The 20,105-nt window shown below is 36.4% G+C and overlaps 1 protein-coding gene across 1 annotated transcript in view; it reads left to right on the plus strand.

Moving 5' to 3' along the window:
• AK5 (adenylate kinase 5) overlaps nt 1–20,105 on the plus strand; it is an 81,408-nt gene that overhangs the window by 6,844 nt on the left and 54,459 nt on the right. The window contains exons 4-6 of the mRNA XM_021527722.3: nt 1,901–2,070; nt 2,193–2,306; nt 12,809–13,000. Coding sequence (XP_021383397.3) covers nt 1,901–2,070; nt 2,193–2,306; nt 12,809–13,000 — 476 coding nt within the window. The remainder of the gene's footprint in view (nt 1–1,900; nt 2,071–2,192; nt 2,307–12,808; nt 13,001–20,105) is intronic.

The raw sequence follows: 20,105 nt of genomic DNA on the forward strand, positions 1-20,105 counted from the left end.
AGCAGGGGCAACTGGAGCAGAAGTGCTTTATAGCCACTTCAATGGAGAAGATGATTCCCACTGTGTCAGATGCTTGTGTACCTACAGAAGGGGATCATTCTTTATTCTAACAAAGAGGACAGAGAGCTAGACTGTCTATGAAAAAGAGAGTCCAAGCTGAAAAACTGAGCCCATCTAGATCACCTGGAATTACTGAAATGGAAGAATAGCTTTAGAACCTAATAAAGACTTCTGAAAGAAGAGAGAAACTTATGTCTTTTTACAACAGAAACAGCAAGTGAACTGAATGAGAGAAAAAGATTTTTCAGTTGTGATCTTATTGTATAAGATACAGTTTTTCTTTCATTTTTTTACTTGTGTGTTTTACGAACATCTGTAGCTGTGTTGTCTAGTTGGATATTACAGATAAATGCTTGTAGAAACATTATTTAAACTAATTGGATAATGATAAAACCATTTTCTTCCCCCTGGGGGCATAACTAAACTGTGGGCAGGGTATGGGAACATGATAACAATAGGCACAATTCTCTGTGCACTCTCTTGAAATGGCTCCTGGTCTTTGTTCCAGAGGGTGGGTGCAGCATCAGCATCACAGCATTGGGGCACAGAGAGGTCCAGTGCTGGTGACACTGAAAGCTGTGTGACAGTGATATTGGAGCCTGGTTACAGAGTGCCCTAAACACACATGTACAAATACTGTAAAGCTTATCCTGCAGCCAGAACTGTATTGGTTATAAAAATGCTTAAAGGCTATTTATGGGAATAATACAGATAATATAAAAAAAGTTACATGATTACTAAGAAGAAGCTCAGTGTATTCAGATTTACTTTCATTGCATTGCTGTATTTTTAAAATTAATTTAAAAATTATATTTTTAATAAATCTTAATTCTTTTTCTGTTGAAATAAAATTCGGTATTCTCACAAAGAATCCCCCAAACTATAGCTACTTAGGATTGGTAATTATTATCAAAACATTTGATTTGGGTTTTCTTTTTATACTCTTCAGTACCATACATTTTTCTACACATAAACATTTATTTTTATGAAAACAACTTCTTGGGTTTAAATATTGTATTCCAGGTTCTCTGCTCATCACATCATACCATGTCCTTTTAGTTCAGACATGTTCTGATTGTTTTACATGCATTCTTGCTGCTGCTGTCCAGCTCACTTTCCCTGCTGTGTAATGTAGCTGTTTTCAGTGATTTTGATACCCATTCAGCCTGGGCTGTAGACAATGAAGGGTCTCTTTATTCTTCAAGTTGTCTAGCAAGCTGAACCTAATTTCTTCTCTGTCAGATGCTTAAAGCATCAATACCAAAAGCTGGTTCAATAAGAGTCCTTACGCCAAATCACTATGGAAACATCTCAGATGATTATTTAATTTTTTTTTTTTTTTGGTAATTTAAAATAAGGAAACCTCAGAAGCATTTGTAAGCATATTTAGGAGCAGATTTTATTAGTTCCATTTCATTACTAGTTCATTGATTTAATTGGCTTATTTAACAAAGTATGATTCTTTCTGACATGAACACACTTCTGACTATCTGGCTCTATCTCTGGATTCACAGAGTTTAAGAAGGGAATAGTGCATTTGTCTGCTCCTCTACTGTGGATCAAAAAAAATTCCATTCCAGGAATGGCTTGAGAATGAGGTCAACCTCAAAGAGGATTTCTTTTTATTTCACAAGTGGATTTGTGTTCTTTTAGATTTAATTTTACAAACTGTTATGTTTATGAACCAGTAGATGAGACATATGGTTGGTAACAGGTCATCCCACTGTGACATTTACTCTAATAATGCTTGGAAAATTGGTGCCAATAGCAAAGATTTCACCTGTGATTGGGTACTTCCGATGAAAGTTTAATTTAATGTTTTGCTTATGATTCACACTAGGTGGCCCAGGAAGTGGTAAAGGGACACAGAGTTTGAAAATAGCAGAACGTTATGGGTTTAACTACATATCAGTTGGTGAACTGTTAAGGAAGAAAATCCACAGCACAAGCAGCAATAGAAAATGGAGCCTAATTGCCAAAATAATTACTACTGGAGAACTGGCCCCTCAGGTACAGTGTTTCCTATGTTCATATTTACTTTCAGGGGTTTATACATCTTGTAGTAATGTAGAAAACCATCAAGAAAACTTCCTTTATGATATTAAATAACTAACTTATTTTTTCTGTGAAAGGAAACAACCATAACTGAGATAAAGCAGAGATTAATGCAGATCCCTGATGAAGAGGGGATAGTGATTGATGGATTTCCCAGAGATGTTGCCCAGGCAATCTCCTTTGAGGACCAAGTAAGAGATTGTTTTTATTCTTAAAATAACTTATACACCTCTGTAACAGTAAAGCTTTTTGAAATAATCGGTCAGATTGCAAGAAGAGCATTACTCTTTAAATCTTTGCAAGTACATAATTACAGGTTGACAAAAGATTTATGTTATATTATGTCCTGTTTTCTGAAGACAGATTGTTTTGTAAAAAGACAATATGATAATATAACCGAGAATCCAAGCCTCTTGTCTCATAATGAAAGTCCTCTCAAGATGAAGAAGAAAAACACATGAAATCTAACAGTGAATATTTTCTGTATCTTAATGATTTAGGAAGTGGAAAAATATTATATTTCCACAGCTGTTTATTCAACATAATCTCCATTAAGAGAAACATACTTAAAGCAATGCATGTCTTCACAGTGCTTTTAGTGTCAAGTTTGTTACAGAGCATTGAAAAGATGAATTAAAAAAAGGTTAAAACTGCCCATGCTTTGCAAGTTTTTGTAAACCAGAAAGTATGCTTTTTTTAAGAAAATGAGTTACTCTAAACTACAATTCCAAGGTTTAGTCAGCTGAAGCTGTATTCCTGAGTACTACTGACGTGCTGTTTTCACGTGTGTATTTTAAAGTAATCTAAAAATACTTTAATTCAGTGGAAAAACAAACAGCTGATGTCATCTGATCAAGTGCTGCTAACATAACAGTTATGGTCACAAGAAGAGGTTGCAGTTTCAGAGCTAAATTCTTAGAGTGCCTGCGTGCAGAATCTTTCAAAGTCTTTTACAATTGCTGGTCTACTGCTGTTTCTGTACTTAAAATTCTTAGCAGCATTACCAAGGCAGAAGTAACAAAAGAAAGCAGTTAATGAGGCATTTCATTAATGTGCTTTATAAGGTATTATTCTGGCAAAATTTAGAAAACCGAATTGCGGAAATTAAAGGAAACAGACAAAATAGTTATTACAGGAAATAGCAGTGACTGCCAGCTCTATCTCCTTATAATTAACAAAAGGGAAGATTGACTATTTTAGAAGTTAAACAGCAGAAATGCAGACTTAATGATCATTTCCTTGTGTCATTTTTTTTGTCCAGTGTGATAGTGTTAAGAGCATTTCTTGGTAGCATAATTTTATGCTGATGTTTTTGATGAAAGAATGGGGGATATGAAACTGGAAGAAGTGACAGGAATTAAGCTTTCATAGGCTCAGATTAAGGAAAGGAAAACCAGTTAAATAACACTTGATTATAGTCACAGAGAGTTCCTTCGTTCTCAGGCAATTGGGATTTGTAAATCAGACTCCTCAAGGTCTGATTCTACCTGAAAGATAAGCCACTAAGTCTTTTAAAAAGTCCAGGAGCACTTCATAAAGGGACACCTTCGGTCTTACCTGTTCTAAAACAGTACAGGAAAGAAGGAAATCCAGGCCTTTCATAGGAGCATAGACTCCCCCATTTCCATCTTTCTTTGCAGTTGACCTGTAATATGAATATATCTGAGGCCATGGAAATAAATGTACAAGAGCTACACATATTTCAACATTCAGTCCTATATCACCATCTCCAGTGAGATATATTCTGTGCTTTATCTTGTATTTATATTTTAAAGAATTAAAATATACTTGTTTCTTTAAAATTCTCTGTTTAGTAAGCCCTGATGATACACACCTTGGTAGGAAGGTTTTGTGTTAAGGAAAAGGGACTATCAGCAGTCATGGTACTGATCATCCTTCACAAGCTCACAATCACCCATGGCATGTCAAGTTATTTACATGAAGCATGCAAACATTTTCCAGGCACTCAGAAGTTCCTCAATAGGAAGTGCAATTGAGTTGTGGAGAATTCAGTAATTAACTGTTGTAATAATTTGTCTAGGTCTGCAATTAGAGATAGCGGAGGGTTTTTCACAGCTGAGAAATGTTACAGCTTTCTTTCTAGCACTGTGTAGAAGAACAGGATAGTTCTCATTAGCCAAAAGTGACAAAGTGAGAAATAATTAGTGGAAATTTCAGCAAAGAAAGTTTTGATTAAATAATAAGACAATTTTAATTAGATCTACTAAGCAATGGAACATCCTTTGATGAAAATGATGAAATCCCACAAAATGCAAATTGCACTTGTGCCACAATCTTACAAGGACATTCCCTGTAGAACACTGAGATCTGTTGATAAGAAGTTTTGAAAAAGAATTAATTCTTATTGCTATAACTTTGTCAACAGCAAATACTTATTCCTACAGATGGTCCCTTTGAGACCATTATGTCTCAATGTTTATGTATCTGAAAACAGCAGAAAAAATTATGTGACACATACGAATTCATTACCATTGTTTGCACAAACACAAACTTCAAGAATATAGATAATAATACCAAAAATGAATTGTGGGGGATTGCAGAAAATGAAAAGGACAACTGAAGTGCATGGTTTCTCTTGAAAGCACATGTAAAATCTAACTGCTGTGTTTGCAGTCATCTGTAATATAACAAATAATTTATGCTAAATTATTTCCTTCAGTCTTATGGCTCGCAGAGCTGTTACTGAAACTTGACACTGGGCTTTCATAACCTCTTCATCTTGTGGAAAAATCAAATGGATACATGTATGTCTGAGCTGCAGTTACAGTACCTGTCCTGCATAACATTCTGTTATAGAAATACATCATGATAACAACTGCTTGTTAAACTTCGCTTCAATTGCTCTTGGTACTACCAGCACATTTTTATCCCTTTGACTAATTCAGAAGCTGAACTTTTCTCTGGGAAAAAAAATTTATTTTTAGTAAACTAGTCAAAGCAAACCAACTTATGCTAACATTCCCATACATAGGTATAGCTAAAAGATGATGATTTCTTCCTTATTATGTTGCCAGACTCTCATGTGGACAGTAAGTTCTCAACATGTTGCTAGGCAGAATTGTATTAAAACACGTTGCATTTCAGTGACTAAAGTGCCTAAAATAAAGCAATGTATAATTTACAGCACACATAGTATTTCTCTTTCTGCTCAAATCTAGAAAACAGAAGTAACAAACACTGCTTCCATGCAGTAGGGTCAATCTGGAATAAGTGCATTAGAAAGCGCTTTACACATCACAGGAATTTTATATTTGAATTTAAGCATTTCTCCCCTTCTTTTCTATTGAGTTTTGTTGATAATGCTATTCCTGTCATAAATGTTTTTTGAGCACCAAAGAAGTTTTTAAGATGGCATCAGTGATGTTTTCAGAGTTTCATCAGTGCTCACCAGCCAGAGCACATTGGCCATTCTGGTCACTTATACCAGCTTCATTTCTTAATGCTGAGCAACTCATTGCAGCCTTCCTGCAGCCTGGAAGAGCTCAGCCACGAGCATTGTAGTATTCTTTGAGTTTATCTCAGTTTTCTTTGAACTTTTTAAGTTGAAATAAGCCCCGTATTTTTCTCTTTGAAAACTGAGTTTAATAAGTAAATTCCTCCTATTGGAAGTCTGGGATTGTTGCCAAGTCCTGACCCTCTCATTTCTTATTTCCAGAGAGCAGAGTCGATACTGCCAATACTTTTGATAGGGGTACTTTTAACAAAGCTATGAAGTTCCAAGCAGTCATAGTTGTAGGGAAAAATGAAAACATGAATTTTAATGTCTTAAAATCAAGCAGGATTTCTATTTTATATATTGCTTTTAAATATATGATAATTTCTATATTTTTCTCAGTTTGAACTCCTTCTGCATAGCAGTACAGATTTAATACTGATGTATTTAGACTTTCAGTTTGAGCTTAGGCATAAAGCTGTCCTAAACCACAAATTTCTTAGGTATCCCTGATCTCTGCTGGGTGCAAATAGCACGAAGGTGTTTAGGTTTCAAGGACACATTTGAAAATGCCAAGGAGAAAATGGTTTATTTACCATTAGCCTGTCATCTTGAAATTCAGTGAGTCACCTGCAGTCCCAGCATGCTGAAGCATGTTAAATATCTTCCTGTCCTGCAATGCTGCAATAAAATGCCTCTGACTTTGTGTATTGAACTCCAATGGCTTGTGAAGAAATTCTAGTTTGATTTTCTGTATAATCTCTCACATGGTTTTCATCCTTCCTGGGAGAAACAATTAACTGTATTTTACGGTTAATTTCAATTATTGCTTTGGTTTGTTTTTTTCCACCACTTCCAGTCATTCATGTGTAATTTCATTCTTTGTTAGTATTAATAGAGTAAGTACAGATGTAGTTTGCTTAAAATATACTCACTGTAATTTTTTTTAACAGTGAAATAAGTGTAGGACAGATATTAGAATCAATGGACGTTCATTAATGAATGTAACTCAATCGCTTGATAAAAGAGGAAAACTATTTTTGTAGAAATTTTACCCCAAAAAAATTTTGTCTTACATGGCCTGGGTGACAAGACTATATTTGAGTAAAATCTTAATTTAAATATTAAACAGAGGCAATAAATTTTATACAATTCTTTGTTTAAAATGCTTTTAGGAAGATCATCAATGCATATACCTCCAATGAATAACTACTTATCTTGCCTGCAATTTGAATTAATTTTTAGCTCTCAGGTATGTTCCTTAAGAAAATTAGTACCAGAATAGTTGTGATAAAGTAGAACTAACTGTGTATGTGGCACAGTATAGGATGGTGAGGAATGCCTGGGTACTTTCAGAGGCTGAGGAGAGCAGTCCTGTTCCTGTTCCTCCAAGGCTGATGCTCAGACCTCCAGGTGCCCTCCAGGTTTGACACAGGTGTGTGTGGCAGCTGCCTGGGGTCTGACTGCCAAGCTCCAGCTCTGCAAAGAGCTTCTCACAGAAAACCTGCTGTTCCTGGCCAAGACTGTGGCCTCCAGGACCTGTTTTTTGCAACAGGTTTTTGTTCTGGTAAGGATATTTTTCCTGTATCATGGCAAATGTGTCTTCTTTATTCTCTTTCCCCCTAAACTTGTATCTCCCTTCTTCCTGGTCTCCACTGATCCAGGTACAATCTCCTACTGAATATGTACCCAGAGATCTGTGTGAGGAGGATCTGTGTGAGGAGATCTGTGGGAGGATTGATGAGCAGTGTGCTTTGCTGTGCTTCCTTTGTTCACTCTCTTTTCCCTGTGAATTTCACATTGCTTTAAGCCAAGCCTGACCAGGAGGCCTGTGGAATGGTCTTACCATTCTGCCAGTCAGGGTAGACAAAGGAGAGCTCATCAGTTGATCTTCCTCAGGACAGGACCTGATGCTCTGAATTCAGAGTGGATGGAGGTGCTTGCTGAGCAGTTCTGAAACAGGTCTGCTTAGTCCTTTCTTTGTAGCTCTAGCATTTGTGTTAACAGATAGGGATTTTTATTAGTTAGCTGCCCAACACAGGTGAAAAATTGAATCACTTGTTCCCAAAGACACCAGTCTGCCTAATTATACACTCCAGGCAATTTGCTGGAAATTTATTTTCTGGTATGAATATGGTTCAAAAGAAGCTACCAGAAACAGATTCTATCAGCAGGATTCCTTATTTGACAACATGATTCATGATTTTGCATTTCTAAACCAAGAAAAAACTATGCAAACAGTCTAATAACCCAGCAAAGATGGAACTATAACAAGCAAATAAGTAATTACAGTGGAGAGCGCACATACAAAGGACATAAACCAGCTTGCTAGTGACCTTTACCAACAAGAATAAAATGCACTGTTAAATTAATGGCAATTGTTCATGAGCTGTCAGTTTTCTCAGGAGTATCTAGTAGAACATACCAGGAATTAAGGAAACAGCATTTTCATCTTTTGCCTAACGAGGAATAATGAGAGAGAGTGTAATCATCTAATTTCTAGCAAACAACCACACTATTCTCACTAACAAGAGGAGATGTAGAAAATATCCCCAGAGAAAAGAGAGCATCTTTCCACTTATACTGCTTAATGTCAATAACACCATCAACTTGCATGGAATTACTCTCAATTTATTCCTCATTCCAGTTTAGGAAGGAGATTCAGACCCAAAGAGAGTAGGATTTACTTACTAGTAAATATGATTCTAAAAAATGAGAGGAGGTACCCGCCAGTTTTATTCTGAGTTGATGCCATATGCTCTTCATCTCATTTAAAATGAATAATGAGAACCCTGTCTGTTCTGTTCCCATAGGCAAAGCTCCAGTTAGTAAGCCAGTCAAATTCCCTTTCCTGAGCCCCACAGTCCTACCTCACATGCATTGCTGGACATGAATAAAACCCTCTGCTTTGAGCACAGGATATACGTACTGGGGGAAATCAGCATGAAGGAATCCAGCTCTTCTGTCTGTGTTGGTTCTGTACAACTTTTCTACAAGCTGAGTCTCAGAACAAAACTTATTCCCTAGCCATAAAACTCAACAACACTTAGTTGTGAGTTTGAAAAAGGGGTTTATTTTCTCCTTTGTTAGGAAAAAAAGCAATTTACACTCATATTTACATAGGAGAATAGATATATTTCTAGAGAAGTAATTCCAGATGTCCATATATTCACTCTACTCTGTTACATTGCAGCTAGAAGTATTTATAAGCATGTCTCACAGGCAGATACAGTTGAGGTAAGTGGAAGCAAAGTGGTTCATGAAAACAGGAGTGAAATATCATTTCATGGGTGTATCCTAAAGGTTGTAAGTGCATGTAGGAGAAATAATATTAAGTGCCAATAGTTCTGTATGGCTATGCATACAGGACAGATGTCACCCTTTTGTGCACCTCATGTTTCTTAAATGGTTTTCATCTACTTCCTGATGATAAAGATGTGTATTCTGCAGGTAAAAGTGGAATTCATAGCAATATCATGTAATCAGATTCTGTTTTGACTTCCTACCTCAAATATGCTTGAATTACTTTTTTTTTTACACTTCAGAAAATCTTCCAGACAATACTTCATTTGAAATGAGATTTGTTGAACTGAGAATTTTAAAGCATTGTTTTCATAGACATTTTATTTCTGTGAGTGAAGTGTATTTCAGATTTAAAAACCCACATTGTCAGGAAAAAAGTAATCTTAGTACCTGTGATTCTGATAGCATCTTTTGTATTATTGCTGTTGTAAAAAAATATATTAGAACAACAGTACTCAGATTCTGTAGAGAACTTTCAGTTTTCAAAAGCAAAAGGAGATAATTAAACCTAATTAATGAATTGTCCAAGTCATGCCTTGTTATTATCCTCATTTTACAACTAGAAAACGAAAAGAAAGAAATTAAGCCCAGATGCCCAGAGTGTGTTTTCCCATTTTCTTAAACAGTAAGTTACTTCTGCAGCCAGCAGTTTGTGGGAACCAAAAGCAGACGAGAACTTGCACACCTGATGGAACCATGGTGGATCCTCCCCTTCCTGTGGGGCTGGATTTACCCAGCCACAGTTTCTTTAGAGAACTGAGATTGACTGTGGTAGGCTGCACGCTCAAGTTTGTGTGAGACAGGAGACCCTCTTCCTTCAGGGCTGGTAATTTCATGAGTGGTCTCTTTAGCTTAGGTACTCCCTGTAAGATTTGATGCTGTATGTGAGGCCTTGTGGTGCACAAAAGCTCCAGCCCTGCGCTTGAGGAGGTCTGGTATGACTTCAGAGCCTGAGTAGGTGCTGCCCTGAAGTGCTGAGCATTGAGAGTGAGACCAGCTATGGCTTGGAACATCTGAAGATTTCTTACCATCTTCCTGCTACTATTATAAGGATACACAGAAATTGAAGTACTAAATAAAACTACTCATTTGTATAAACTCCTTTTTTTCTCCACTTTACTAGCTCCCTGATTGTCAGTTGTAATTACTGAATCCCTGTGTAATGTATGTTAGGAAGATTCAATCACCTGGATATCCACACAGGGACTTGAGATGTCTCTGTGCTCGGTCTGCTGCAAGGTACATCAGCCATTCCCTTTCATCAGACAGTGTTCCATGACTAACAGGCTTTGAAATATGTAGTGTTTTCTTTCAGAACCTATCTGTGTCATAATTTGGGTTTTTTAAGTACTGTATGCATTTTGAATTCCCAAATTCCTCATTATTCTTCTATAACTAGTGAAGCAACCTTAATTTAACCGAGCTACTTTTAATAATGTCCATATTGCATGAAAGTCTGACACAGAAACTTACTTTCATAGTGTTTCATGTGAATAATTATGTGCCTTAAAGCTATTATGTGGTAGTAAAATTAACTTTCATAATTAATTCATTTCATGAACAGACAGAATAACTCTGTCTTTTTACAATAGTCTGAAAAGGGAAGGGAGAATTACTCTGGTTTTGTTGACGTTGAGGTACATGTGAAAGAAGTAGGAGAGAGCTTCTTTCCCACTGGAAGTTATTTGAAAAAAACAGGTTATAAGGTTAATTCTTTCAAAATCTAATAGATACTCATAAATAATTACCAGAACTATTATCTTTGTAGTTTGTGTGCTCATGTCGCCAATCATCTACAATATGTGTAAAATATAATTGGATTTTCTTTTAAATCCTATTTAATTTTATGTAATGATAAAGAGGCCACCATCTTTCTTGCTAGTGCTGCTTTCCAGACTGGCCTTTACTGTGTGAATACGGCTCTGCTTTTTCACCCCTTTCTGCTTCCTCATATCCATATATTACTCTGTCAGCAACCTCATTTGTAAAGGCTAATGACCACCACCTCAGACTGGAGAAGCTGTATTGGTTTCTTTTGACTTCCTAAGAAACTTCTTGTACTCAGCCTGACAATAAAAAAGGTCAGACCATTCTTTATGTTGTATTCTCTCAAATGACAGAAACCCAGCTTCAATGGGATTTGTTTTTTTAAACTTAATTTTCCAGATTGCCTACATAGGAAGTTTTGACTATTCAGACTAGAAATATGGTTGTCTTTATGCAATTTAACATCCTTGGGTAGAGTGACTTAGAGAGAGAATTCAGAATATTAATTGGTTTGTTCTGGCCCTCAATAACAACATATTATAACAACAATGTAATTAACATAAAGATATAAATCAGTTATTATTTACACCATAGTAGTTAGAACACATGTAGATGTTTGAGTGATACTGGTATATAGCTCAAATTTGACTTTCAAATTTACATTGCATCAAGCTGAACAAAGACAAAATTATTCTGTAGATAGAAAACATAATGAGAAAAATGGCTGTTTAACATTCTTGAACATACACCATCATTTGCAATGTAACTATATTATGTCATTTCAAGAACAGGAAGCCACTGGTTTTTTTAGTTAAAATTAAAGTATGAACTTTTTTGTTCAGGTACGTAAAAACAGCAGAAATTACTTTGTGCTTGTATGTGAGAACAAATAAATCCTTTGTAATCTGTAACCAGATAAAAACTTGAACTTTTTGTTTTCATCTTAAATGCTTCTTATGGAGAATTCTAGTATGTTTTAAAAGACACCACTAAGCTGGTAAAACCTTTAAGGAGAGATAGATTCTTTGCAACAACCACATGGAGGAAATAACAAAATTAGATGTTATGAATAAAGTTTTTACATGTTTATAGCCACATTGTGAAAATCTTGCAAGTTCAGGTGTCTGAGTGACTTTCGGGTGAGAGGAAACAGTCTCAGATTGCACCAGAGGAGGCTTAGATTGAATATTAGGAAAAATTGCTTTATGGAAAGGATTGTCAAGCACTGGAACAGGGAAATGGTTCAGTCACCATCCCTGGAAGTATTTAAAAGACGTGTGGAGATTCTGTGGTTTCTGGTTTTTTCACCATAGGTACTAAGTAGTAGTGACCTCAAAGGATTGTCTGTGAACATTTAGCCATATTCCTAAGAAAGTGGGTCTATCACTGCTTTCCACACATCAGGTACCAGAGATATCTCTTCTTTAAATGTCTGATAGCATCTTATAAAGAAGATTTAACTGGGAAAGAGCTACAGTTCAAAAAATTTTCTTTATCTCATAGCTACAAAGCTTTACTTCCTGAACCACAGTGCAGGGATGGGTGTGACACATACCAGTGCTCACCACACAGACCAAAAAGGATAGGGGAAATTAAAACCCTTCTCGCTGTCCCACCCAAGCTCTTGAAAAGTGCAGTGAAGCTTTAGAGAGATTTAGAGAAATAGAGAAAGTGTTGTAAGAAACCATGGCCCTTGGAACAGGTCTGTTTTTACCTGGTCCTAACCATCAGTTAGCTTCACAGTGGCTGATTTTAAATACCACCTTACTTAAAGAGTTTCCAGATGGAAACCATGCATCCATTTTCCTGCAGAGTATGAGACATTTATATTTTGCTCTTTAAAAAAAATTTTAGGTAGGGAAGTCTTCTAGTAAAGCAGATGATGAGCATAGCCTAGAGAAGGTTTTTGCTGTGAAGTAAAATTTTTTCGTGAAACATTTTCCGTACATATCAGGTGAAACAAATTGACTAACTTCCACATAAGATCAACAAGCCCCTCCTTAAGCCTACAAACTTCCCATAAGAAAACCAACAGAAAATTAATGACTACATTAAGTTCCAATTTACGCAAATGTAACATATCTGAGCCTCACATTATAATGGAACTGCTGAGTCCTGTAGTGCTGAATAATCAACTTAATCAGACTTCTTGAATTACTCTTTCCACAGATCTGTACCCCAGATTTGGTGGTGTTTCTGGCATGTTCCAGTCAAAGGCTGAAAGAAAGGTTACTGAAGCGTGCGGAGCAGCAAGGGAGACCTGATGATAACCTGAAAGCCACTCAAAGAAGACTGATGAATTTCAAGCAGAATGCAATCCCACTGGTTAAATATTTCCAGGAAAAAGGGCTGATTATCACAGTAAGTTCTTTAGTGTATGTCTCTGAAACCTTAATTGTTGTGTTTTCTTGTACCTTTTGCTTTAAGACAGACTAGACGAGTCTAATCCAGTTTAAAGTTAATAGCATGCTTACTTAAGTGATTAATGAAGACAACTAATTCATTGAGAAGTTGATAAAAGTTGACTTATTGTCATGTTCTAAGTTACAGAATGTGTCTGGTTGTAATAACACACAGAACTTGGTACCACATGTAGTATGAGAGCACAGATGGACTGTTTCTTTTCATTTGACATCCTAAGTAGTTCACATTGGTATGTGCTCCTTACAGCAAGTGTGACTAATTCTGTGTGCTGGTCAGATTCATGACAGCTTAAAGCATCCTTAATTGCAAAGTCATCAATTAATATTAATAGCCTTAATTATGTACTTCAACATCTTTCTGAATTTCAAGATGAAAATCCCAGGAAATTATTACATTAGCTTCTCCAGAGAGTATGTGTTCCAGGTTAAGGATTTTGATTAACTCTGTTTTCAAGGATGAGAGGACTAAGATTCTTGTAAGTTTTTCTTTATTTTTGAGGAAGTGTGTATTTTGTGATGCTCCTATAGCCTTTACAAGTGCTCCTATGGAATGTGTTTTTGGCTCTTCAGGAAATATGTGCCTTTGTGCACAAAGTATGTGGAGCATCTGGATAGAATTGCATTTCTGTGATGGGCCCTGTAAAACAGAAGATTTTGTTCTTATGGAGGTTTCGTCTACTTTTTAACTCTGTTTCTTGAGAGTCCTGAAGATAATTTAAATTGCAATATTCACCTTAGATATCCTCTTCTCTGTTTGAAGAAAGCAAATGTTACGATGGGTATGGAAGTGACAACATGGCATATGAAGATTAAATTACTACAGCACAAAGGAAGCAGCATATACAGAAAATATTGCACTTATTCGTGCTATTTCCCTAGAGAAGGAGGAAGAACGAAAGAAAGTAGTATTCATCCTGCTGCTAATAATGCTGAACCTGGAAGACACTGAAATACTATGCAGATGAGAGCAGTGTAAGAACTAGAACAGCATAAAATAGAATTACAGTAGCCTAATTCCCAGAAGAGTGAATCCTTGAGGCAAGGTCAGACAAGATCACATTAACTAAAAAGAAATAAAGAGATTTACATTTTTCTTAAATCCCTACCTGCACCTTGTCACTGCTATTTAAAGCTGTAAATCTCAGACACTTCTAGCCAGCATCACAATTCTACTCAGGGGAGAGAAGCAGGACTATTTGTCTTAGAGAGTGTTCTAATTTTAGAATCACAACTCATATTTATACATCTACTTAATAAATATGTTGTTCTTCGTCAATAACAGACCAAAAGAGAAAAGAAAAATTTACTGAAATATAACTAAATATTGTTAACAAGCAGGCATTATATATATATATATATATATATATATATATATATATAATATTATAATCTACTGTTAGACACTTTACGAGCAAGAAATAAAAATCTAAACTCCTAAAGAAGATTCATTTTCATGCACCAACAGTTATTTCATACTGCTTTTAACATACTTTGGCTAATAGAATTAAGGGCCAATTCTTCATTTCAGCTTTTATTGGTTAGGTTCCTTAGGTTTAAATCTTCCCCTTCATCTTTTTTTTATCACATGATCTGTGATAATTTGCTACAGTACCCAGGTTGTACTTGTTTGGTGATCTGTATGCCTTATGTTCTCAGTCTCTGCCTGGTGTACCTTCTCTCACTGTCTGATCCTGGTTTCTGTTTTTAAGGAAAGGAGTGAGGCCCTCACATACGGTACTTCTAAGAAATAGGGAAGTACAACTGTCCTTTCTGAAAAACTCCCTCTTTGGAATAATGATATGTAAAGTTCATTATAATTAACAGAAGTAAATATGTAATATTTTCATGAACACACAGTCTGTGTTTAAAATTCATTTTAACAATCTGTCAGCAACCTAACAAATCAGAATCTGACTTAACTCAAATTTAAATTCAGAAAGTATCAAGACTATAATAACACAATACAGGGAGTATGTAAATAGATGCATATGCTGCCATTTACTGTTTCAGGAACTTTTAACAAATATGAAAACATTATGTATTGTTTACCTAGACAATAACTCCACATGAAACCACTGGTGGTGGTGGGGAGGTATTAGTTTGATTAAGTTGTAAGAGGGAGAACATGTAGGTACATAGAGGACCTCAAGTACTCTAATGTTTAGCAGAGAATTTCAGTTCTGGACACACATTTCCAAATCTCCAGTTTATGTGGACTGTAATCCACTTTAGATAATGGTGTAGCTCTTGGAGAGAAGATCACTGGATTACAAAAATCTTTTGGTCAGCAGTTATTAAAGCCACTCTCAGAGAGTTTAGCTGACCTTTGTAGAACATATCCCTGGGTCTAGACAGAAAAAGTTTACAGAGCTCATCATTGGAGCAGTAGAAATTTCTCTGACTGGAGACAGGATTTGGTCCAGTCTGCCTCATTGACAGTGAATCTACATAATCTTAGAGATGCATTAATAAGTCTGTGTGCATTTAAGGGGAAAAAAATAAAAGACTGGCTGTAGTGAGGCAAAAGTACTAAACATTAAAAGAAGATTCTGGTCCTTATTTAAACAACCAGAGCAAGACAGCATCCCGTGGCATCCATGAAATGTGGATTTCTCTGATATCCTCATTGTTCCACTTGTCCTTTTAGGGAATTTACCATGCTTATGAAAACATTAAAATGACATTCAGATTAGTCAGAGAAGTAAAAGAACCCAGAAAAAGTAGCTGAAGCTGGAAATGGATTTTGAGCACAAATTTAGAAGTTAAACAGTTGCGGGTGAGGGAAGTAGCTGTCTGTCCTCATAAGCATCAAAAAAGCCTAATGGCTGTCAACTGTCACAGAAAAATTCCCCATGGAACTGTGTTATATAAATTTTTTCTCTTGTTTTGGTTAAAAAAGGAGTTTTGCTATAGAACTTGCACATTGACATGAACTTTATCTAAAGGCTGTGACTTATCAAAATACTGCTGAAGATATAGTTTATTTCTAAAGTTTCTCTGTTATCATACAGCTGCCCAACTTGAGATGTTGGTTTGGGCTTTTTATTTGTTTGCTTCTGAATGCTGATTGCAAAAGACTTGCACTTACTCATTCTTCCTTTAATTTTGAGCCTGTCCCTAGAGAAATGTGGGTCCTGCATTCCTTTGAGCAGCTCCCAAGCTCTATTCAAATCTCACTGATAGCAAACTCTTATGAAAGGCTTCATGGGAACTCTCACCCTGCTTTCCAGCTCCTAATGGCAGCCTCTGCCAGGCATGTCTCCCAAACCAGAATCCAGCTCAGAGAACCCTCTCCTCAGTGGAGGAACATGCATCTGGTTTGGCAGAGCACAGGATGAGTAGATGCCTTTGTTTTCTCAGTGCCAATATTTGTGCTCATCTGTTCAGTTTTTGCATTAAACAATCATTAAAAAGAAAATTTTAAAAATCCCACTCCTCCTTCCCTGACGTGATGCTAGGAATAGGGACTGTTAGCCACCACCTCCCCCGCGTGCTCTCACCTCCCTGCTGCAGGCTCAGAATCTCATTTATGTGCCATCTGATGCCTGGATCTTGCATCCTCGGCTGCAGAGTGATACAGACTTGGCAGGAATGGTTTCCCTCACATGTAGCTTCATTGGTGTCTGAGCATGGCCTTTCTTCCCACAGGTCAGAGATGGGGATTTGAACCTGATTTGTTTTCTACAGGACACTGAGCTGAGATTTCCTATTAATTGGCCCAATGCCACCAAAATATTTTCAGATGCCTCACAGTAGTTTTAAAAATACACCAGCCATAAGCACAGTCTTTTAGGAAACATTTTTGATCTTTGCTGTGTTTTTAACTTGACTACTACATAGGATCTTCAAAGTACTTCTGGCTTCTTGTGCATGACCAAGTGGACATGCAAAGAGGAACCCAGACAGTCTGGAGCATCTGGAGCATCTGGAGCAAACCATCAGTGTTTTAGGACCTTTTCAAATCAAACAAGGAATGTAGGCAGCTGTTTGTGGGAACCTTGAGACCAGAGATTTTGGTTGATATTCAGGAGTCCTTCTCTGTTTTACTCTATGGTAAATCTTTGCCTACCTCCATGAATGTATATGGTTATATAATAATTTTAAAATTTATGTAGGGGGACATTTAGAGGTGGGATGGGAAATAATGACTATCACATTTTCATTTTTTGGCGATTCAAGGCAGTGAAAGGTAAGTTGAAGCCTAAAACAAGCAACCAGAACTTTACAGTCACAGCAAGTCACTGAAAATTAAGGTTTTCTGTGTCTCTCTTATATTTGATAGCCCTTCTGCAGAAAAACTGGGCTAAGAGCAAGAACCTGGAACTGTTTCCTGTAAAACTGCTGAACTAGAGAAAGTTTACATGTTCTAATCACTGCTAGATTTTACTCTGCGTCTCAACACTATGTGCAACTGTTTTGTGAGATTTTGAAGAACATACAAAGAAGGCTCATAAATGAATTTTATCTAGAAATGAGTGTAAACAAACTGTTTGTAAATATATGCACATTTTATATGGGAATGATAGATGAGTAACTTGTGCATATATAAAAGCATGTGCACCATAAACACTTCCAAGTTTCAAAATATTTTCAGTCTCCCATTTTTTGCTTTATGTCAACAAGTATATCAGAAATACCAGTTTCTGCCAGAGAATGACCAAGGATGGAAACTTGCCATCTGTGTACATAGAAGCATGCAGAGAACCCTTGAGGGTAGAAATTCTTTGCTGAGGTGAACAGTATCAGTGTTCTCTTCTAACTTTGGAAGTAAGATAATTTAAACAGCAACAAGCTTTTTGAAACCTGCCCTGCCTTTTGTACACCCAGTGACTTGAATGAAGAAGATGACTTTGAAGAGAAAGTAATAAACTTTGACCAGTCTGGTTATAGAATTAGGTAGTGATGAGTGCATGGCCCAAGCTGATATAGAAACTCCAGAAAGAGAGAGGCAATGCTGGTTTTGACAGGCATACTATCCCAGATTTTATCCATTTCTGGCACTATGAAAGCTGAAACATGTTTAAAATTAACAGACCATTTTTTTACAGATCTGAAACTAAAACTGAGATAAGTAATTAAGCCAAGTTATCATGCAGAGGAATGAACTGTAGGAGATGTTTAAAATAACATGTCCTAAATATTCTTCAAGTTATTTTAAACAGTTCATCTTAAGGTAATTAAGCTGTGTCCTTTGGGTGAATAGCAGCTTGTAATTTTATTCTTGTATTTAAAGTGATGCTTAAAGAAGATTAATTTTTCTTATTTAGATGAGATTTATTAAGAAACTACAGTGTAGAAAATATCTCTTCCCTGGGAGGACCTTTTGTATTGAATCAGGAATATTTATCATCCATAAGCAAATTTTCCTATCCTGAACCACAGCTGATTTTGTGAACATCCAACTGAAGGACAAAGCTGCATGTCAGCCCTACATTGGTGTAAACAATAAAAAACAATTTCTCTCCCAAGGTTTAATTAGTGATTTCCAGCTCTAATTGCCACCAGTGGATCTTCCCACTGGTGAAAAGTTCATAGTTGGTGACTTCATGATTTTATGGCAAAACCACTTTGTTGGTGGAGAAAATTTGCATATTAACTCATGAATATTACTACGTCAGTAGAATCCAGGTGGTCTTTCAGCTCTCACAGTCTTATAAAAATGTTACTACATCTGATAGCTTGTGCTCTACAGTCTCAGTGTTTAACATTCTTATTTTCTGAATCTATCACTGCTTATAGCATCTAACTTGCTATCATTAGGTGTTGTTAGCTATTTCTATTTCCTTATGCAAGTGGCAACTGAACGTTTTTTCTGCTATACTATTCTCAGCTCTGATTCACAGGGCAAAATGAGACTGAGTGAACTGGCCTCTAGTAATCCAATCTAGTGCCATTCTGGGATTATTTGAGCATTTGCTCCTGTTCCTTCTTTCCTGTAGATGTACCCTGAAAAAGAGGGGAGGCCTAAAATGTTATTTTTTAATGTGTCATAAAGATAGATCTATTCAGATTTGTGAATGCTCAGGTATTGTAATGATACCTGAAGCCATTTAAGTGTCAAAACTGTCACCAGAAAGTCTGATGCTCTTAATATTATGGGTTTACTCTGATATTCTGGAGTCTTATTTAGGCCTAACAGGGTTATATGCAGCTACAGTGTTAGCGGAGAACTGAGAAAGCTGAGAAGTTACTCATCCATTGTGTGACTCAGGGTACACATTGCACTAGACAGCACTGAAGTGAGAACTACAGTCTTTCCCTAGGGCATTTTCCCCATTGCAGAGTATCCTTTTGAGCATTTCTGATAGCTGTTTGGAGGACTTCTTGTTTTTTCTAATGCAGCTAAAGAATATCTACCAAGCAGTGCTTTGAAGAACTGTATGAAGTGCTTCCTAATTAGGAAAACACCAGTATTGTGTCAACTCAGCACTTCACTGGAGTAATATAGCATTGCTCCTTACTTCACTGATACACATCAGAAAACAACTAATATGGCTGTTTTATGTTTCCTATAACTGTGGTACATCATTTAGTGTTAGCACAAACATCTTTGCAGAGCATCACTTTTTACCATGTAGATTTAACCTAAAATTCTTGGCAGAGACTCTCTTGTGAATCCTGTGTGGTTTGTCTTTGCTATAACTTTATATGCTTCTGTATCCTTCAGCTCAGTTACTATCTTCCCTACCTCCAGGGTTAATGTTTGTATCTTTCCCTCTTACATAGTACTGCAGTTTGTCTCATTAATGGCCAGTGAATACAACTATCTGTGTACTTGTTGTCACCATATCACATTCTCCAATTCGGTAATCTACTTAAATAATAAAACAAGAAAAGAAGCTTCATAAGACATAACCATAACACTGAAGTCAAAATTATTGTCATTTTCTGTGAAGGAAGAACTGTTGTCCCCATTCTCAACTGTTTATCTCTTTTTGTGCCAACAGTCAGTCATACCAGTCACAGTAAAAGAAATGAAGAATTAATGCACAAAACCTATCATCTTTTCACTGTAACGTGCTGTGATCAGTTATTTATATCTA

This window comes from Lonchura striata, chromosome 8 (genome assembly GCF_050655825.1).
Source record: "Lonchura striata isolate lonStrDom1 chromosome 8, ASM5065582v1, whole genome shotgun sequence".
Taxonomy (NCBI): domain Eukaryota; kingdom Metazoa; phylum Chordata; class Aves; order Passeriformes; family Estrildidae; genus Lonchura; species Lonchura striata.